At 50.6% G+C, this 21,532-nt stretch overlaps 1 protein-coding gene and 1 pseudogene across 2 annotated transcripts; both read right to left on the bottom strand.

The window, feature by feature from the left end:
• Positions 1 to 4,354: 4,354 nt before the first annotated feature.
• On the bottom strand, positions 4,355 to 9,136 carry LOC109681991 (interferon lambda-3-like). Of its 2 annotated transcripts, none has more exons than XR_012442448.1 (6): positions 8,316 to 9,129; positions 5,835 to 6,049; positions 5,581 to 5,698; positions 5,192 to 5,441; positions 4,669 to 4,755; positions 4,355 to 4,580 (listed from the first exon to the last, which is right to left on the bottom strand). XR_012442448.1 is itself a non-coding variant. In XM_074057048.1 (6 exons), exons 5-6 carry the CDS (start codon positions 4,810 to 4,812, stop codon positions 4,482 to 4,484), a joined length of 243 nt encoding a protein of 80 aa, XP_073913149.1. In that variant the 5' UTR covers positions 4,813 to 4,992; positions 5,192 to 5,441; positions 5,581 to 5,698; positions 5,835 to 6,049; positions 8,316 to 9,136; the 3' UTR covers positions 4,355 to 4,481. The 2 variants fall into 2 exon arrangements, 1 of the variants encoding a protein (XP_073913149.1); XM_074057048.1 differs by having other exon boundaries at positions 4,669 to 4,992; positions 8,316 to 9,136.
• A 3,873-nt stretch (positions 9,137 to 13,009) lies between these two features.
• On the bottom strand, positions 13,010 to 20,120 carry LOC109681985 (interferon lambda-3-like; annotated as a pseudogene).
• Between the last annotated feature and the right edge of the window lie 1,412 nt (positions 20,121 to 21,532).

Raw genomic sequence — 21,532 nt, 5'->3', positions numbered from 1 at the left:
GGGGTTCACAGGAACTATTTGCCTGAATTGGCCTCCCTGGGCTAGCCTCAAACCACGATCCCCACTTCCCCGCATCTCAGCATCCCGGCACCTAGGATTGCAGATGTGAGCCACCGACACCCGGCCATGTGTCACTTATTAAATAAAGGCATTTGAAAATGAAATGCAAGCTTGCAATTAAGTTTCTATGCAAGATACTAAGTATTCAAAACTCAGTCTGGCTATTCTACCACACGTTGCTAGTATCTATGCGCCTCTGCTTCCTGAGTAACTGAGATTATAGGCGTGAACGACTGTGCCCGGATTTTCCAACCATTTTTAATGTGTTGAACTGTGTCCCCCCAAACGATTATTTAAGATAAGGTTGGAGATGTACGTGAAAAAGAAACCGTAGTAAAAAGAGCGAGGGGCGTGGCTCAAGGGCAGAGCACGTGCCTAGCAGGTGGGAGGCTCTGATCTCAGACTCCTGCACCAACAAAGATGGGGTCATTAGAGTGGGCCCTAACCCTGTATGTTCCATGTCCTTATAAGAAAAGGAGGAGACAAAGGGAGGACGGGCAGAAACAAGATGGTCTGTGACAACCGAGGCAGAGACAGGAGGGAGCACCCGGGGGACACAGGGCTGCCAGCCACCACCAACAGCTGGGAGCAGCAAGGAGGCATCTCCCCGCGGGTGGCAGAGGGACCACCGCGCGCCCAGGCTCCATTTGTGCTTCGGGCCAGGAGCTTCCAGCGTGCAATTCTGACGGCCGCCGCTAGTCTGCGCTGCATCGCCACCGCAGCCGAGCGCAGCGCAGATAAAGCCTGGCTGTCCTCGCCGCCTTTCCACCTCCTGCTCAGCGCCCTCGCGACGCGGCGTGGACCTGGCGACCCTGCATTTACACCCTAGGAGCTGGCATTGCTGCACTCAGAGCTTTTCCTCCCAGACAGCTCGTCATAAACTCTCATCGACACGCCACAGCCAGTGGGGACAGGCTGTGGACCTCCTGTGGGAGTGGGGGCACCTGGAGGCAGGGGACCTAGGTGGGGCCCACAGAGCTGTGATAGTGAGGAAGACCCAGTGGAAGCCTCTGACCTTGACCTGTTATCATCCAGCAGTGAAGAAAAAACCAGTCATCCCAAACCAGGCCTGGAGTGCATGCCTGTAATCCCAGTGCTCGAGAGGCTGAGCAAGGAGGATCTCGAGTTTGAGTCCAGCTTGGGCTATATAGCAAGACCCTGCCTAAAAAAGGATAAACAACCCAAAAACCAGGCAGGTATAAATGGGAGGATGGCAGTTCAGGATGACCTGTGTAAAAACACAGTACCCTATCTTCAAAAGCATGAAAGCAAAGAGGGGCGGGAGAGTGGCTCAAGTGGTAGAGCACCTGCCAGCAAACCCCATTCCCAAAAACCCCCAAAAACAAAAATGAAAGGGAGGACACCAGTCACCCTGTCCCGGAGGGGACAGCAGAGATCAGTGACATCCTCAAAGCTGGAAGCATATAGCACTCTGGCCCAGGTCACATCCTCACTGAAGTCACCCAGGGATCTGAGGTTTGCCGGGACCTCAGTTCAGTTTTGGTGACTCCCACTGCCATCAGCCGGAGGAAGGCACAGCCTTGTTAGGTGCGTGAGCTCTGCGGGCAATGGACTCCCCACTCGGAAATAATCCCCAAGGCTGTCACCTGGAAAGCCATCCGCACTGAGCTGCCCAGAGCGGGAAAGCCCTCTGCAACAGGGCCAGGATGTGATGCAAGCCGCCCTGACCCGACAGACCCTGTCAACTAGAGGTGTGTGCTGTCTGCAGGACCCCTGGGATTCACCCACACCCTGTCAGCCCCTGGGGTTCCAGGGTCAGTGCAAGGCCACTAAGGCAAAGCCCACACCATCGCAAAGCAGGATCTGGAGTCCCCGGAGTCAGGGCAGAGAGGAAGTGCCGGACCACACGAGGTAGGGACCAGGAGTGAGCTGTGTGGCTCACCAAGTCCTGAGGTCACACGACCCAGCTGCAGAAGGTGGTCATATAGAAGTGACGTGCAGAGGCTGCCACAGGCAGAGCCACAGGGCTGTTAAGCACGGGACTTGATGGTGCCCCACCATGGCATCTATCACTGGCCCTACAGTACCTGGTCCTCGATGCACACCTGTGGCTGCAAGGCAGCTGATAAGAGACGAAAGATCCTAATTTTGGTCCATGAACAGATTGGCTCCATACGTGGGTGCTAGGTTAGTAGCTGGAAACATGGAAGATGAGGTTATTGGGTAAAGACGTGGACTGAGGTGTAGGTACAGATTAATGGAGGAGTCCTATTATGTTTTCCATTACTATCACAAAATGCCTGAGGTTGACTTAACTTCATAAGAAAAGAGGTTTACTCAACTCATGTAGTTGAAGATTGAGAGTCCTGGCCTGGAGGGTTACGGCAATAGGGGCTTCTGATGAGAGTCTCTGTTAAATATGACACATAAGCCACCTAACCCTACAGAAGTGCACATTGCGGAGAAGGGAATCTCAAATCTGTGGAGAAGAGAGGACTTTCCCACGATGGCCCCACACATCTGCTCAGAGGGACCAGGTCCTCAACGACACACTTGAAACTACACGCAATCAGTGCACAGTCACACACACATTGTAGGGAAAACATGCACCCTCAAGACGCCCACCCCACCCCACCCTGGCACCTGTGTGTATCTTATGTCATGTGACAAAGGGACTGCACAGGTGACGTTAAGCTATAGGGATTTCAGTAGGGACATAGTTCTGGGTTGTGTGAGGGCCCAGTCTGTTCCCACAAGCCCTTAAATCAGAGCAGGTTCTCTGATTGGAGACACAAGAGATGCAGAAAGGCAGAATCAGAGAGACTGCGGGCCTCAGAAGGGTGGCCCACCTTTCCTGGCTCTGAGATGTGGTGGCCCAGGTGCACTGACAGGGTGAGGCCTGTGAGAGCCAAGGGCTGCCACACTACAGAGGGAGGGGGACCTTACCGAGAGCATCACGGACAGCAGGACACCAATGTTAGGAACCTCCTGGAAATGACTTCATTGTTTCATATACACCTTTTTAAATGTTAGCATCTTTAATACAGATTAATTATGCATATTACTGGGGATCATTGAGGCATTCTCTTCCATGTAGACACGGGGCTTTGATCTTATCCATCTGTCTTGCTCTCCTGTCTGTTCCCCTTCCATAATTGTCCCTCTATTACCATCACATCTGTGTTTTTCCACTGTGGCTTCCACATGTGAGACTTGCTTTGCCTAAATGATGAGCTCATGTTCCATCCATTTTCCTGTGACTGACATCATTTCACTCTTCTCTGTTCCTGATTAAGCTCCACTGTGTACCTCTGCCATGTGTCCTTATCCAGTTATCCACTGATGGCACCTAGGCTGACACTACAGCTGAGCTGTGAAATTTGCAACAATGGACATGAGCGTGCAGGTTTCTCTAGTGCACACTGACTTTGATTCCTTTAGGTATATGCCCATGGTGGGACTGGCGATTGAACTCAGGGCTTTGTACATGCAAAGCAGGCACTCTACTGTTTAAGCCAAAACTCTAGTCCATTTATTCTGATTATTTTAGAGATAGGATCTCCCAAATATTTGCCCAAGCTGGCCTTGAGCTATGATCCTGAAGATCTCAGCCTCCCAAATAGCTGGAATTTCAGGTGTGAGCCACTGGCATTCGACTATACCTCTTTTGTGAACTGCCTGTTGAGATCATTCACTCATTTTTTGGTTGGATTACTTGTTCTTCAGTTGTTACTGCTTGATGTTCTTTATATATGCCGAATATTAGTCCTCTGACAGATGAGTAGCTGGCTAAGTTCTTCTCTCATTTGTGGACTGACTCTTCACTCTGCTGAGGTTCCCTTGTTTTGCAGAACATGTTAATTTGTCCTTGTTCTATGTCAGTTCTTGCTTCTGTTTCCTGAGCTATGGAAATCATTGCCTGAATACCTTGAAGATGGCAGATGAGGAGATGACTCTGCAAGACTCTGTGAGAGAGAAAAGTCAGGGCAAAAAGGGAAACTTATTTTCTAGGAAAGAAAGAGTCAGAACATGGTGAACCAAAGAAAGGGGACAGGAACTGACACCCTTCCCAAGCCACCCAGTAGAGCAGAGCCAAACACACTGGGTGTTCTTCCTGGGAATTGGAGGCAGAGAGGCCAGGCAGCCTCCGGCCTCTACCTTCAGACTCAGGGATGGGCAGTGGTGTCTTTTTAGCACGCAACAGTTGTGGTCATTTGTCATGAAAGCAAAATAAAAGGAATGTACAGCAACACGCAGGTCATATCATGCTCTTTTCTTCACTGTTTATTTGTACAATGTTTACAAAGAGTAGAAAAATAAACATCTTGTTGACTCTGATTTGAGAATCCAAACACATCAATAAATACACAAATAGTGATGGGTGGCCATCAGTTAGGACAAGGGGTCCATGCATAAGTGAAATCTAGGATTTCAGGACAGGCGGCAATGGGTTCTGAGGGTCAGACACACATGTCTCCACTGGTGACACAGTTCAGGTCCCGGGTGAGGAGGCAGAAGAGGTTGAAGGTGACAGAGGCCTGGAGGCAGCCGGTGGACTCCTGTGGGGAACAGGGGCGGCTCAGGGCTGCCTGTGCTCTGGCTCTGAGTGTTGCACACATCTGTCCCCTCCCAACACTGGACACTCACCTTCCTCAGGGCCTCCTGGAGGCGGTGCAGCCAGTGGGACAGGTGGCGGCTGTGGGGCCTGGGGCCTGCTATGGGCTGAGCCAGGGCCTGTGGGCAGAGCAGGGTGTGGTGAGAGGCCAGGCCTGGGACACAGGGTAAATTCATGGTGTCAGAGTCCACCCTGTGGACTCCTCCACAGGCCTGGAGCTGGGAGCAGATGTGATGCAGTGTGTGAAGCGGCTGGCCTGGGACGTTCCCCAGGACCGGGTCAGTCACATTCTCCAGGACGTTCAGTGTCGGGGCCAACTCAGCCTAAAAAGCCACAGGGCGCTCTCACACCTGAGCCTGGAGAGACAGTGAGAGGGTCCAGGTGAGAGAACACATGAGCTGTGACAGATGAGGATGGTGGAGAGAGTTAGGTGAAGGTGACAAGATAGGGAGAAGTTTGGAGCCCAGGTGGGGAAAGAGTGGGGAAGGAGGAGAAGGAGAAGGTGAAGAGGGCAGAAAGCAGGCTGAAGAGCAGCCTGGGCCAGCCTGGGCCTACCTGTCACCTCACTTGCAGCTGCCACAAGTCCCAGGCCCTGGAGAAGAGGCAGGAATAGCACCTGATGTCCTTCTGAAGCAGTGTCTCTTCCTTGAAGGCAAGGGAGCTGGTAGTCCACAGAAGAGGGGTGAAGGTTAGATCACTGCAGTGGAACAGGGTGATGGCTAACAGCAGGAAGAAGGGGTTCAGTCCCAAGGTAATGGCAGAGTCCCCTCAATGCAGAAGACTAGACAGCTCTCCGCAATTACATCTGTAGATAGCCAACAGCAGACAGAGTGGAGGTTAGCTCACTGAAGGAGGGGTGCGGGCCACTTGCAGCTGAGTTGGCATGGTGACCCACAGAGAGGGGGTGGAGGCTAGCCCCCAGGTGGGCGGCAGGGGAGACTCACCAAGGCGTCCTTGATCTCTTGAAGGCCTGCAGTTCTTGTGGGGCCAGAGACTTGAACTGAGCCAGGTGGCAGTCCCCTGCATCCCCTGAAGGGCCTGGGAACAGGAACTGCCCTTGTGCTGGTGAGAACGGTGGCCATCAGCATCAGAAGGAGCATGCAGCCCCCACAGAAGGTCACAAAGTGAGGGAGGAGGACACTGCGGCTGAGTGAGGACTGTGGGGAGAGCTCTGAATGGCAAGCACTGAGGGACTCACCTCACTTCATCGTGGTCTCTGGAGTCTGTCAATGGATGGGGACCCAAGAGTGCACCTGAGGCTGTCACCTGGGCTCTCAGTCTTGCTTGGAGTCTCTGGTCTCTGTCTCCCTTTGTGGATTGCAGATTGCGGAGCTGAGATGATTGTGGCTCTTGGTTTGCAGCTGTCTGGGACAGGGTGGTGGCCCAAGTTCCATGGTGCTACTTTTATCCTGGCTGGACAGGCAGTCACAGTTGATGTAGGAAAAGTGAAAACACAGCCTAGGTGGCACCAGTCACTAGGGGAGTCCCAGGCTGGGGAAGCCCAGAGCTGGATGGGACCAGAGCCAGGTGAGCAGCTAAAGTGAAAGGGAAAGTGACTGCACTGGGGCTCACCTGGGCCAAGCAAGGTGAGTCATTGCCCTTTCCTAATGCAAGCCTGGGTGCTGGGGCAGCCACAGCACATAGGGAGGGGACCTTAGCCGTTTGGTGGTTATCTAAGACTGGGGTACAAAAGGGACATTGGTACTTGTGTTCTGCAGGATGCCCCACTGGAGGTGGGGGAAGGGCTAGATTCCCTGGACAGTATAGACCTGATCAGATGGAGCCCATCAGGGAAGAGGTGGAGACTAGGAGGAGGCTCCTAGAAGGGTGAAAGCCTGAGAGAGGCTTTCACCAGCCCCACTATTCCCACCTGCACCTGAGAGGAGGTGAGGCTGATGCACACTTGACCCCAAATCACATTTATTGCTCAGGCCAGGACCCAGAACTAGGAGGCTCTGCTCAGGAATCAGGTGACCTAGTGCCTCGACCAAGATTAGTCTGTAACGAATTCCTTCTTTCAACAGGGATTTACTCAGGCTCCACTTTGTGGCTGACTCTGATCAAGAAGTCAGGACAGAGCAATGGAAAAGCAATAACAAAGACCAAGGCACAACAATCCTTCAGGAGCCTTTCAGTAACCAGAACTGTGTGCAGGGGCGGGGCCTGAGTCTGTGTTATGTCAGGTAGCAGAGGAAATAAAGCAGGCAAAGAAAGGGCAGGAGGACATGGGTATCACTGAGATGCCATTGCAAATGGCATTGGAGAAAAGCCTCTAGGCAATGAGGGAGCCACAGGCAACAAGAGGGAGGTGTCTTTAAGGCCAAGGCCATAGCTAGAGCAAAATGAAGTCAGAGACATCTCATTTTGTAAAGAGCTCTGCATTGTAGACTTTGCCTCAGTGTGGTGTTGAATGCCACAGTAACCCTAGGGCCCACTGTGGCCACCTACTTTTACACTCCTTGTAACAACAAGGACTCAGAAAGGTTAAGACACCTGTCCAAGGTCTAGCATAAAATAAGTAGTGAGGGAAGGAGTTTAGCCACATTTTCTCTGGCTTTCTGAGGTTGTCCTATGTGGCCTAGGGCCTGCTGTGAACTGAGCCCTAGACTTCTGTGCAGGCAGCATTCCTGGACCCAGACCTGAAGAATTCCTTGGAAGGAAACAGTGCTGTGTGTTGACATTTGACTTCCACCAAACCCATTCCTTCTCTCACTCTCAAGTCCAGTGAAAGGATCAAAAGTTAAAACTCTTGGATCTGTGATGCAGACAAATATTTCCAAATTAAGAGTAGCCTGTGCTCAAGTCACCTCCCAGTCACGCATCTCAGATGGAGAGACTTGAGTTGGCAGAGAGACTGAAATTCCAAAACAACCTAGTTTTTTATTCTTCCTGTTTTGAAGGGCTGGGATTGATCCCCGGGTTCCCACATGTGAGCCCATTGCTGTTCCACTGAGGCCCGTCCCAGCCCTGTTTCTCTTAGAGAGGAAGTTGAGGCAATGAGGAGCACAGGCTCTGGTGATGAAGGTCAGACGTTCAAACCTGACTCTGAGCTTTACAAGCTGTGTGGCCTAGGAAAGGAGGCCTCCTTTGTAAGAGGAAACAAAGATTGTTATCTCACAGACTGGACAAAAAGTTAGTACATTTATTTGCATGTTTAAGTGTGTGATTATTTGATAATGACAACTGATTAAGACATCCTGTGATCTCAACTGGAATTTTATAAACATCACTTCAGTATTTATCACTACTTCACAATGGAAGTATGATGTTATTTGTAGAGGAGAAACCTGAGTATTTGAGAGAAACCTTTTTCCTGGAGTTACAAGCTAATTACTGGCAGAGTCACCTGGTTCCCTAGCTCAGCTTTTTAACTGCAGAGTACACCTCTAAGTGATCACATGGAAAACAAACATGCAAATGAGACACTGTAACAACTGTAATGTATCAGCACGAAGGAGACAGAGTAGCAACTAATCCAGGAATTTCACAGATGCAAACAACACACATGTAACAGAATGTAATAAATTAAGGCCATTTGGGCGTTCATTGCGGGGGTCCCTCAGAGAATGGGGGCCCAATGGTGGGGAAGTAAGGAAACAGATTGAGAGAATCCACAGGGTTCAAGTCAGGATTGGGGCCTGCAGCCAAGAGTGAGATCTGGTAATACCAGAAGCAATACCTGGTCCCAGGTTCCGGCTCAAATCTGTTCTCCCCTCAGGTTCCCTAGAACTGCAGTCCTGTCTTGGGGCGAATTTCCAGGCTTCTTGCTCCAGCCCACAGGTGGATCAAGGCCAGCCAATGGCGGCTGAGAGTCTCTCAGTGTCAGCGTCTATTGGCTGAGAAGCGCCGGTCCCGTGCGCAGCAGCCAATGGTGTGCAACTTTTCTTCCGCGTGCGAATCCGGGCGGGGCCCCAAGATCCTGTCTGTCTGCTTTGCCAGTCTGAGGTCCCGCGTGAGCAGGCTCAGCAGACTGAAGACGACGTGGGCTTGGTGACAGCAAGTCCTTTGACCCAGGAAGGAGGCGGGCGGGGCTGAGTCAATTTCCTTCCCAGACACTGCCCGCCACAACCCTGCCACCCCCGCAGCGGTCCCCGGGTCGCCGTCAGCAGTGATCCCCGGGTCACCCCTGCGGTTCCTGGAGCACTCACTGGTCTCCGCGCTTTGTGACGCCTCCCCGGTGTCCGGGACGACGTCCTGGTGAGCCAGACGGGATCAGTTGCAGCTGGAGGTGGACGCGAGGCCAGTGAGGAAGCCCAAGATGGGCGACGCTCCTGTCCCCGCGGGTCCTTCCCAACCAGGACCCGAGCCCGCATTCGGTCACACTGAGAGGAAGTGAATCGGATTCACACCCGGTTCCCACAGAGCGGGACAAATCTGCCAAGCGGGCGGGACTCAGAGGCCAAAGAGCCAGGCACAGGACTGCGGGGACCCGAAGAGTTACAGGAGCCGCCCGGGCCGGTCCACCCCGTCCTAACCACAGGAACCGAGCACTTGCGCGGTCGCCAGCTCAGCGTGTCATCCTCCTCCGGGACCAGCGCCTGTGACGCCGCGTCCTCCCGGCCCGATCGCGGCCCCCGGGGTTCCCGCACGAGGGACCGGTCGCGCATGGCGGTACGCAGGTGTCCTGGACCCCAGGTCCAGGAGCTGGAGCCGGGCTGAGAAGCGCCCCGCGCTCCCCCGTGGAGCCCAGGCCGCCCATCGGGTCGCCATGCAGGGGCTGGAGGCCTGGGTGAGTGCCGAGGACCGGTCCGGGACGCGTCCTGGTCAGTTATCTGGACCCTGACGTCCGGGACACGACCTGGGAATCACTCAGCAATTCACCTCCTCACTGCACGGCCTCTGAAAGACTTTCCAAGCCGCACATGAGATCTACCTCCTTCGCCTTAACTGCTGCAGGGCGGGCCTTTCCTGGGGCTCTGGACACTTCCCCAGAAGGACTGGAGGAGAGGGCACATGAAAGAAGGTACATCCCATGGTCACCAGCCTTGAGCTCACCCGGATTCCCTCCCATGATGGATGTAGGCAACAGGCACTGCAGATGGACCTCAGGTGTGGAGAATCTGCCTAGCATCCTCCCGCCCTGGGTACCATCCTCAGCACAAGCAAAACAAAACCACACCATCTACGTGAGCACCCCAAATGGAATGTTCATACACCCAAAATCCAAAATTGTGCAAAATCTTTATTAGGAAAGTTACAAAATTCAAAAGAAATCAAAGATCCAAAACTCGACAGTCTTCCCTGGAGAACTTTCTCCAGCTCTTGTTCCTCCTGCCCAAGTGGAGGTGACTGGAGATGCAGAAAGGACAAAGGACAGAAGACAGACATGCAGAAAGCTGGGATCAGGTGTGCTGGGCACTGGGATGGAGACGCACAGCAGCCTCGTGGCTTTTTTTCTCTATTGACTCTTCGTTTACTTTGCTTCTTTTCTCTTTCCTTGAAAACCTTACTTCTAAAGTCTTTCTTCTTTTCTTTTCTTTAAAGTCTCTTTCCTTGAACTCGCTCTGTCCTATGTTTTCTTTAATCTCTCTTAAAGTCTCAGTCCTCAGACTTGCACTGTTCCATGTTTTCTTTAGCATTGCTTTTGAATAAAAAGCAATATATATAAAGTTCTCAGTGCAGAAACCCACTCTGGTGGAGAAACACACAACCAGCAGCAGCAGTCTGCAGCCAGTCAATCAATCAATCAGTCCTCCTTCAAGGAGTCTTTTATATACAGTGGTAAACCGCGAGGTGGAGCAACAGTTCTTGAGACCCTAATCTCAAACACCAAAGGCCGGGGCTGGAGCTTCTGGGTAGGGCATTCCCTGGCATGCTCTAGACCGTGCTTTTGATCCTTGTACTGAAAAGGAAATACATATCAGCATGTTATTTATAGAGATTGATAACCTGACAGTTTATTTGGCTGCTCAAAGATGGAGAATAGCAAAACAGTGAGGAAAGAAGCTCACGCACTGACAGGTGCAGCTGTCCCCCATCACCAGCAATGGAGCTGCTGCCTGGGACAGGGATGGGAATGTCAAGGACACAGGTGACCAACTGGGACAGCACCAGTTAATCTGTTGAGCAGTGTTAGAGAGTCACAAGGGGGAAGAGGGAAGCCCTAGGCTGCAGGTCACAGCGGCAGGGCCTAAGACCCTCAGGTATGCAGGTCTTGGTCACTGTGTCATACAAGCCACCCATCCCTTCAGAAGTCCACAGTCAGGAGAAGGGACTCTAGAATATGTGGAAGGAAGGGACTTTTCCATGAAGGCCTCATGCCCTCAGAGGGACCAGACACACAACTGCAAAGGTCACTTAGTGCAAGGTCACTAAGACACAGTGGTAGAGTGAACATGGGGTGTGTGTGCCTTTGCTGGCTCTGACATGTGCTGGCACAGGTGCACTGACAGGCTGGGACCTGTGAGAGCCAAGGACAGCTACACTGCAGAAGGAGGGGGGACCTCAGCCAGAGCGGCAAGGATAGCAGGTTGCCAATGTGGGGAACCACTTGGAAGTGACTTCTGTGCTATGTTTCACAGACACCTAAGCACTCCCATTATTAATACGTGGTAATTATCAGTATGAATGGGATGACCTTGACATTCCCTTCCATGCAGACATGGGGCTTTGATCCTATCCACTGGTCTCGCTCTCCTGTCTGTCCCACTTCCCCAATTGTTACACTACTACTGTCACATCTGTGTTTCTCACTGTGACTTCCACATGTGACACTGATCTTTCTATACCCAAATGACGATCTCATGTTCCATGCATTTTTCCTGTGAATGACATCCTTTCATTCTGTTCCCGAATAAAGCTCCATTGCATACCTGTGTCACGTGTCCTTATCCACTCATCCACTGACATTACCTAGGCTGACCCATAGCTGGCAACTGTGAGTTGGGCCACAATGGACACGGCATCCAGCCGTCTCTACTGCATGCTGACTTGGATTCGGTCAGGTGTGTACCCACGAGTGGAATAGCTGGATCACATGAGGTCTATTTTTAACAATTGGAGGAATCTGCACACTGTTTCCATCGTGGATGGACTGATTTATCTTCCTACCAATAATGTACAAAGGGTCCCTCTTCCCAATCCTCACCAGCATTGGTGGCTTTTTTGTTTCTTTGATAATAACCATCCAGACAGGGATCAGATGAGTATCAGTGTCTTTTTTCTTTTTCTTTTCTGCTGCTTTTCTTAGATATGGTCTCCTGTATGCTCACAGGGGCCCTGATAGGGCACATCTACTTACATTCCCCAAGGGGCTGGGATTATAGCCACAGGACAGCATGCCCAGCATTGATTGGTTGAGATGGGGTGTGAGGAATTCTTTACCCAGGTGGTCTCAAACTGGGCAGTCCTCTTCTGGACCTCTGTGCATTGCAGTCCTGTGCTATAGCCCTTGGAGGCTCAGTGTGGATTTGATTTGCATTTCCCTGATGACAACATGCCAAACACTTTTGCAGGGATTTGGTGGTCATCTCTACCTCTCTCTTTCTCTTCTTCCCCTCCCCCACCAATTCTTTTCTTTTGACTGTTAATGGGCTTTTGAATTGAACTCAGGGCTTTGCAAAGTAGGTGCTCTACAGCTTAAGCCACAACTCCAGTCCATTTTGCTGTGTTATTTTGGACATGGGATCTTGTGAACTGTTTGTCTGGGCTGGCCATGAACTGCAAACCTCCCAATCTCAGCCTCAAAGGAGTTAGGAATATAGGCTTACTTGTACCTATTTTGAGAAGAGTCTGTTCAGATCATTTACCTCTTTTTTGGTTGGATTATTTGTTTGATGTTGTTACTGCTCAGAGTCCTTTATATATGCTTTCTATTTGTCCCTGAGAGATGAGTAGCTGGCTAAGATCTTCCATCTGTAGACTGACTCTGCACTCTGTTCAGGTCCTTTACTTTGCAATAGACTTTTAATTTGTCCTTGTCCCATCTGTCAGCTCTTGCTTTGATCTCCTGAGATTTGGTGTCTGATTTAGGAAATCATGGCCTTCATATCTTGAAGATGGTGTTTAGGAGGCTCCTCAGAACAACTCTGTGATGGAGGAAAGTCAGGCCAAAAAGAGGAACCTACTTTCTGAGCAGAGAAAGAGGAAGAACATGGTGCACCAAGGAAAGGACACAGCAATGGAAGTCTTTCCAGAGCCTGCCAGCAGAGCACAGCCAGCCACACCCCTGTTTCCAGCTGGAACTGGAGTCAGGGAAGCCTGGTAGCCCTGGGCCTCCACCTTCAGACCTGAGGGTGGGCAGCGGTGTCCTCACAGGAGGCCGGATGGGGGCTCATTTGTCAGGGTAGAAAAATAAACACATGCACAGCAACACACATGGGTCACGACATGATCTTTTCATATCATTTATTTGCACAATGTTGACAAGGAGTAGAAAAATAAAAATTAATTTGTTCTGACTTGAGAATCCAACACAAAAATAAATACATAAATAGTGACAGGTGGCCATAAATTAAGACAAGGGGTGCACGCATAAATGAAATCTAGGATTCCAGGACAGGCAGCAGGGTTGTGATGGTCAAACACACACATCTCCTCTGGTGACACACTTCAGGTCCCGGGTGAGGAGGCGGAAGAGGTGGAAGGTGACAGAGGCCTGGAGGCAGCCCAGGGACTCCTGTGGAGGACAGGGATGATTCAGGGCTGCCCTTGCTCTTGGCTGTGTTGCACACATCTGTCCCCTCCTGCTACTTGTCACTCACCTTCCTCAGGGCCTCCTGGAGGCGGTGCAGCCAGTGGGACAGGCGGTGGCTCTTGGGCCTGGGGCCTGCTGTGGGCTGAGCCAGGGCCTGTGGGCAGAGCAGGGTGTGGTGTGAGGCCAGCTTGGGACACAGTATCAGTTAGGGAGTCGAGCCCACCCTGTGGGTGACTGGGTCAAGGACTCACACAGGCCCGCAGTTGGGAGTGGATGTGATGCAGTGTGTGGAGAGGCTGGTCCAGGATGTCCCCCAGGGCTGGGTCAGCCACATTTCCCAGGACATTCAATGTCAGAGCCAGCTCAGCCTGCAAGGCCACAGGGCGCTCCCTTGTCTGAGCATGGAGAGACAGATTAAGGGTCCAGGTGAGAGCACACCTGTGGGTGCAGGTGAGGAGGAAGGAGAGGGTTAGGAGAAGGTTATTGTTGGCAATAATGGCGCCGATAGGTTTCAGTTCTTACTGCACCCTTAAGCTTCCATTTCCCAGGGTCATGGTCCTGCCTCAAGTATAGTTTGAACCCGCCTTCTGCCCCAACCTCCAATCAGCATGAACCATAAGATCCTAACCAATCAGATCATGCTGAGTCCCACTGAGGGGTATTTAAGCCCCTGCCCCTCTCTCCCTCTCTGTCTTGGCTCTCTGCTCTCTCCCTCTCCCACCTGGCAATAAAGAATCTCTTGGCCAGATCACTCCTCTCCACGTTGTCATTTTGATTTTCGTGGGCGTTGTGCTGTTGTTGGGTATTTGTGCTGTGTGAGGACGCTCCACAGTACATAATATCCTCCTCTCCCATTACAGGACCAGGTCCCACACAATGGGTGCCTCTACATCCTCTTTGCCGTCTGACTCCCCACTGAGATGCCTCCTCAATAATTTAGACACCTTGGGTTTGACCCCAGATATAAAACCAAAAATTTAATCTGCTTTTGCACTCAAATCTGGCCCACTTGTCTTTTAGACAACCAAAATCACTGGCCCCTTTTCAGGTCTTTAAATCCCAACCTTTTATGGGACATATAACTACTGTGAGCGATTGGGACGATGGGGAGAGATTCCATTATGTCCAAGCCTTTTCATACCTCTGTCTAAATCTGGCTCTCTGACTTCAAATCCTCCCTATGTACTTTCTGTTCCCCTGCGCAGATTCTATCAGCCTGTAAACCAGTTTCTAAATCAACCAATTCCTCTCCAAACCTCCTCCTTCCCCATGTAAGCAGACTTCTTGCACTGCTTACCATACCTATCTCCTCCTATCTTGAAAAAACTTTCCCTGTCATGGAGTTAAGCAAGCCACTCCTTGCCAATTCTGACCTCAAGGTGGTTCCAGCTCTGAGAGAGCTCATGTTTTTTTTGGTGACCAGAGAGTGGAGGTTTTGTTTCCTGAAAGCCTGCCAGTACCAGTCAATGGGAGCGACCTAGAGACACAGGTGATGGCTGATCCCTTAAGCGTGTGTCATGCCTCCAGGCGCTGCCTTCCCCTCCCTCCCTAAGATGTCACGCACCTTTCTGCCTCCTCCATGGTCTCACCACATGTCCTCTGCCTCTGTCTGCCTTCCCCTCCCTGGGCTTACTGGGACCCTGCCTCCCATGAAAAACCTGTAGCATGGAACCTTACGACTTAAGTTATTCCAACTAGTTTGCCAGGCCTCTCGGTCTAAATTAACTTTAAATCAGCTGCTTTACAAAAGCGCTTGCAAAAACCTGCAGCTGCCACGCTTATGCTCTAACTCCGCCCCCACAAGGGGAGGAGGGAAAGCAAACAGGCGCACCCGTGCACAGGATGCCGGCTCCTGGACACAGCAAAAACGCCTGCCATAGCTAAGAGAGTCCATAGAGAGCACCCAGCAAATCCTGGGCCGCCAGCCACACGTGGCGATGGCTGTGGTCCGCTGCCACTTCCGGTAGAATAAACGCACGCAGAGTACACAGGGAGGGGCGACAGGCCACAGGATCAGGCCTGGGCAGTCAGGGTCACTTGTCCCAGGTGTGTGTGGAAGGAGTGGCGCCTTGCACAAGTCCTGCTCCTAGCCCCACCTCACACCTCAGGGCATCAGACCCAGCCCTTGTAAGCCAATTGTTAGCTCAAGGTTACAGTCCAGAACTAACAAAACAGACATTACTGTGCTCTCTAAATTTCTCATTTGGAATTTTCTATACCTTTGGCCTCAGCATAATTGTTTCCCTCCAAATATTAACACTAGTTGTCCCGTATGACACTGTTATTGGCCTGAACTGCCCTCTGAATGCCCTTCTCCAACTTTACAAATGACTTATTTCTTTGTTAAAAAGATAGCCTTTATTAAAGAGGCTGCCTGCCGTTAGCTAAAAGACAGGATCCTAACGCTTTGTTCTTTCTAGATGGGACCTGCACCTTCCAGTCTTTGGCTGGCAGATGTTGGAAGCTTTGTACTGAGGTCGGCCTCAGTGTGCCTTGGGTGACCAAGAGAAGTGGCCTTCACAGGGTTCCTTAAGTTACAATAACACTCCAATTAGACCTTTTCTATAAAAGTAAAAAAGGTAAACCGAGGTCCCCTATACAAATTTCTCTCATTAGAAAAGCAATGGGTTCTGGCCCAGGCCACTCAGGTTGGAAATGATTATACGGCTCAAGCAGTAGAGTGCAGCTTTATAAGCAGAAAGTCCTGAGTTCAAGCCCAGTGCAGCCAAAGTAAAAATAATAATAATAATATTTGGGCCTGTGGAAGTAGTTCAATGGGAGAATGTCTGCCCAGCATGTGCAAAGCCCTGGGTTCAATTCCCCAGCATTACTAAAAAAAAAATAAAAAATGGTAAAGAAGAAAAGTGGCATTAATGTCACTTCAGCCATCTCATAGTAGAAAAACGTAGTTTAACCTAGACCAGATCCCTCATTCTTCAAGCGAGGAAACTGAGGCCCAGAACAGTTCAGAGATTTGCTCTCCAGAGTGTCAGGTGTCAATGTAAAATGACAACTTTACTTTACAGCAACAACCTATCAGAAAGCATACCACGGTGGACTCAGAGTCACAGGTGAGAGAGGTTCTCCTCACAGATAAATTTAACAGTCAGTCCCAGATATTCGTAAAAAACTCAGACTGGCTGAAAGGGAAAAGTCAATGAACCAAGTAATACAGCTAGCCATGTCTGTATTCATGGCTATGTCTGTATGTCCGGGACCTTACTAACAGGAGAGAAAAAGATAAGAGACCATGGCCTCATTGCTGCTCTCAGAGAGGGCCCCACCCGACTGGGGCCTGAATCCTGAACTTGCTACCATGGTGGACAGGAGGGGCACTTCTGCAGAGAATGCTTAAGGGGGAACAGCCTGGGATACAGCCCCACCCCCAACCAGGACCCTGCCCTCTGCAAGGGTAACCACTGGAGGTCTAAGTGCCCCCGTCACTACATGGAAAGCGAGGTGCCACCTCCTATAGATTGATAGGTCCAAGCCTCCTGTCCACACTCCCCTTCTTGGCATCAATGTTGAGGAGCCATAATGGCAGAAAAACAAAAGGCCATTTTCCTCCTAGACAGTGGAGCCTGTTTCTCTGTTTTACCTTTTTCTCCTGGTCCCCGGTCCAAAGACAAAAGTTATCGTTCGGGACAAATCTGGCCAGCCCCTAGAGCGCTAGTTTACCTGGCCTCTGGCCTGCTCTTGGGGAGACCTCCTCTTCTGTCACTCTTTCCTCATAGTACCTGAAACTCCAGTGTCCCTGCTGGGACAGGATTTACTATCTCAATTAAAAGCTCAAATTCTCCTCCCCCCAGGCAGCTATCTCTGCTGCCCCCTCCTTCAGGAACAAATAGATCCCACAGTGTGGACTGATGAGAGGAATGTAGGTGGAGCCAGGATGGCCCTCCCTATTCAAATAAAACTCAAAAATCCCTCACAGTTTCCACACCCAAAACAATATCCCCTCAAGCCTGAGGGACATGAGGCCTCATGCCTACCATAAATTCCTTAAAACAACAAGGGCTACTAATTAGTTGCTCAGCCCCTACAATAAACTTAAAATTCTTAGGAAAGTTAATTTTAAAATACAAGTTAAAAAGTAAACAACTGGAAAGGATATAGATAGGTAATAAATGTACTTTTTGAGAAGTTAAAGGAAAAAGGAATGGTTTTTTGGATGAGAAGGGATTTTGTAAAGAAGGGTTTGTCCTAAAGATTTTCAAACTGGAAGGATAAGGACAAACCATCAAAGGGTTTAGTATGTTATATAAAGGTCTAAGTAAGTTTTAAAAGTGCATAATAAAAAACTTCAGTGTGCAGTGTGTGATAAAGTTAAAGTTGAATATAATCTAAGAGTTGCCTAAAAGATTTTTAGGGTCATGTCAAACTAAAATCAAATTCTCTATGTCTATAAAATAACAAGGTTATCTTAATATTGTTCTGCTCTGAGTAACATCTACAAAAAACCGTTACAGAGAAAGATTTTATCAAAGAAATTATTCGTGTTTTCTGCTGATCTTGTCAAGCTTTCAGTACTACTAAATCAGAGTTCATTTACATATTTGCTTATGTGTCTTAAATGCCCACCTTGTAACAGTGTTATGTTATACTTTATCTAAATATGGTACAAACATTTAAAAGGTTAAAAGTGTCAATTTATATAAAATAATGAGCTAAAGCTCTCTTTTATCCAAGAGTGTTACATTTAAATCCTGACAGCCCCTGCCTTCCACAGGTCACCTACTTAGGTGTGGCCTTAAAGGGACAGACTCACTCCCTGAGTCACAAATGCATCATACCAATCTTCCGTTTCCCAACCCACATACCATAAAACAGCTTACAGCTTTCCTGGCAGTTATAGGATTTTGCAGAATTTAGATCCCTAGGTAGGTAGTCCCTGAACAGACACCTTTTAATGTTCCTCCTAATATTCCTATTTGGGTCTTAGATAATGTATGGCCACCCATTTCTCTTAGAAAACTTGACTCCAACAGACTCTGCTCCTCTGGCTGACTACCTGCCTTCTCAGGAAACTTCTCAGAGCTTACAGACCAGATCCTGCCCCACCCTATAACAATTTCTGTTAAGCCAGGGCATCTTGTTCTCCAAAAAGGATCTTCTACCCTCTCCATTGGGACTTCGATGGACCAGCCCTCATCTGGTCATTCTCATGACACCCACTGCTGTCAAGCTCAATGGGTCCCCCAATGGCGGCACCTCTCAAAAACAATTAGAAAATGGAGAAGGGAATTGGAGGACTCTTGAAATTGTCTAGGGAAGAACATTTCACAGTGGTTCTCCTGGCCAATGCCCATCCTGATGCCTGTGTTCTCGCTCTCCTATTCTTGAGCTTCCTCCCTTGTATCACACCGCATGTCTGCTCTTGATAATCAAAATTTACCCAGTTGTACCTCCCGGGACACCAACCTCTCCAAAACGCCAGGATAGTTGGCTGATACCCACCATGTGGAGGTCGGAGGATTGGCTCAAGACTCTTTATCAACTTCAGGGAAGAAGAAATCTTCATTTTCAGAGCCTGAGTGTAAGCCATCATGATACTCACCACCCCAACATTGTTTACCAACTGACCCTCCCTTCCCCTACGCCGCCCCTTGCCAGCTCAAAGAAGCCAGAGCTAACACAACGCCCCTCTTCCTTAACAAACAAAAAAGGGAGGAATGTTGTCAATAATGGCATCGATGGGTTTCAGTTCTTACTGCACCCTTAAGCTTCTGTTTTCAGGGTCACGGTCCTGCCTCAAGTCTAGCTTGAATCCTCCTTCTGCCCCAACCTCCAATCAGCATGAACCATAAGATCCTAACCAATCAGATCATGCTGAGTCCCACTGAGGGGTATTTAAGCCCCTGCCCCTCTCTCCCTCTCTCTCTTGGCTCTCTGCTCTCTCCCTCTCCCACCTGGCAATAAAGAACCTCTTGGCCAGATCACTCCTCTCCTCGTGGTCATTTTGGAGCCCATATTTCCTTACATTTACAGTGTGGGAACAGGTGAGAGCACACTTGTGGGTGCAGGTGAGGAGGATGGAGGTTAGGAGAAGGTGACAGTGTGGGGACAGGGGAGAGGCCACAGTAATGTGGCTGCTGGGGGAATAAGTTGGGGTCCAGAGTGGGGAGGGAGGAGATGGAGCAGGGGAGGAGACAGAGAGCATTCTGATAAGTGGGGCAGGCTGATGCCAGCCAGAGTTGCCTGTCACCTCACCTGCAGCTGCCTCAGGTCCCAGACCCTGGGGAAGAGGCGGGAGTGGCACCTGATGTCCTTCTGAAGCAGTGTCTCTTCCTTGAAGGCAAGGTCACAAGTTAATCCACACAAAAGGGTGAAGGTGAGATCACTGCAGTGGGATAGGAGGATGGCTAACAGGAGGAGGAAGGAAGCAGAGCCACCACTCTGCAGGAGACATTAGACTGCCCTCCCGTTACATCTGTACACAGCCCACAGCAGACACGGTGGAGGTTAGCCCACTGCAGAAAGTGCACAGGCCACTTGCAGCTGAGTTGGCATGGTGACCCACAGAGGGGGTGGAGGCTAGCCCCCAGGTGGGCGGCAGGGGAGACTCACCAAGGCGTCCTTGATCTCTTGAAGGCCTGCAGCTCCTGTGGGGCCAGAGACTTGAACTGAGCCAGGTGGCAGTCCCCTGCATCTGGAAGGACCCTGAGGGGACTGGGGACAGGAACTGCCCTTGTCCTGTTCATCAAGGTGGCCATCAGCGTGAGGAGAGCGTGCAGCCCCCAGTAGCATCTGTCGCAGAAGGATAAGAAGTGAGGGGTGAGGAGACTGGGACTGAGCACTGGGGGGAGTGCCCAGAATGGCCGATGCTGAAGACTCACCTGGCTTCACCATGGTCTCTGGAGTGTGTCAGCGGATGGGGACCCAAGAGTGCACCTGAGGCTGTCACCTGGGCTCTCAATCTTGCTTGGAGTCTCCCTTTGTAGATTGCAGATTGCGGAGCTGAGGTGACTTTGGCTCGTGGTCTATGAAACAGATTGGTGGCCCTTGCTCCATGGTGCTTCTTTTATCCTGGCTGGACAGGCAGTCACAGTTGATGTAGGAAAAGTGAAAACACAGCCTAGGTGGCATCAGCCACTAGGGGAGCCCCAGGCTGGGGAAGCCCAGGGCTGGGCGGGGTCAGAGCCAGGTGAGCAGTTGATGGGAAAGGGAACTTGGCAACTCCTGGGCCTCACCTGGGTCAAGCAAGGTGTGTCACCGTCATTTCCCAATGGAAACATGGTGCTGGGGCAGCCTCAGTGCACAGGGAGGAGACTGGAGCCCTTTCGGGCAGATGTAAGACTGGGGTACAAGGGATCGTGGGACTTGAGTTCTGCTTAGTCCCATTAGTCCTTGGCAGTTTGGCCCTATGAACTTGGAGCTGAACAGAGGGAGCCCAGCAGAGGAGCGGAGGAGATGCAGGAAGAAGATTGGAGCACAAATGGACCACAAGAATGAGATGAGCAGATGTGTCATTTCTCTCCTTCACCCACCTGCCTCTGAGAAGACCTGTGGCTGGGATGGAGCTGACCCCAAAGTGCACTCAATGTTCAGGCCAGTAAGGACCTAGAGGTACGAGATTTGCTCAGTAATCAAATGTGGCCAAGTGACTCAATGAATCAGATTAATTTATGGCAAATGCCATCATCCATCCAACAGGAATTTACTCAGTCCCCACTTTGTGGCTGACACCAGTGCAGGTGTTAGGGCAGAACAGTAGAAAAACAAAAGCTAAAAACAAATTTAAAAAAGCCTTCAGGAGCCCTTCACTGGATCATAGCTGTGCATCAGAGGGGCAGGGACTGGGGTCTTGTGTCGGGTAGCAGAGGAAGGAGGGCAGGAGGACTTGGTATCACTGAGGTGCCATGGGAAATGACATTGGAGCTAAGAACCCTAGCAGAGAGGGCAGGAACCCCGTGCATCCTGAGGGGGGGCCTTCAAGACCAAGGGCACAGCCAGAGCAAAGTGAAGACAGAGAAGCCCCTTTTGCTGGAGCACTTTCTTGTCCTGCTGTGTCCTGGAGGCTGTGTCTCAGTGTGGTGGTGACGCCTCATGGCAACAGGAGAACCAACCGTGTCTGCCTATGTTTTCAGTCAGCAGTGAACAGTAGGGTCTCAGAGGAGATGCCACCTGCTGAAGGTCACTCTTCAAATAATAAGGTGAGCGATTTTCTTTTTCTTTCCTTATTTGTGTGTGGGGGAGGGGGTGCTGGTTTCCCTGTTTGGAACCTGGGTCCTTTTGCAGGTGGTCAAGTGCTCTCCGACTGA

This window comes from Castor canadensis, chromosome 16 (genome assembly GCF_047511655.1).
Source record: "Castor canadensis chromosome 16, mCasCan1.hap1v2, whole genome shotgun sequence".
In the NCBI taxonomy this organism is placed as follows: domain Eukaryota; kingdom Metazoa; phylum Chordata; class Mammalia; order Rodentia; family Castoridae; genus Castor; species Castor canadensis.
Note: the sequence above shows the minus strand (reverse complement) of the source record. Positions and strands in the feature narration are given on the sequence as shown.

What these genes read in the sequence shown, in the direction of transcription:
- LOC109681991 (XM_074057048.1), bottom strand. Translation starts at nt 4,812, where the DNA reads ATGAATTTACCCTGTGTCCCAGGCCTGGCCTCTCACCACACCCTGCTC. An exon ending in TCCAGGAGGCCCTGAGGAAG is followed by an intron (nt 4,581 to 4,668) that starts GTGAGTGTCCAG and finishes TGTTCCCCACAG; the next exon opens with GAGTCCACCGGCTGCCTCCA.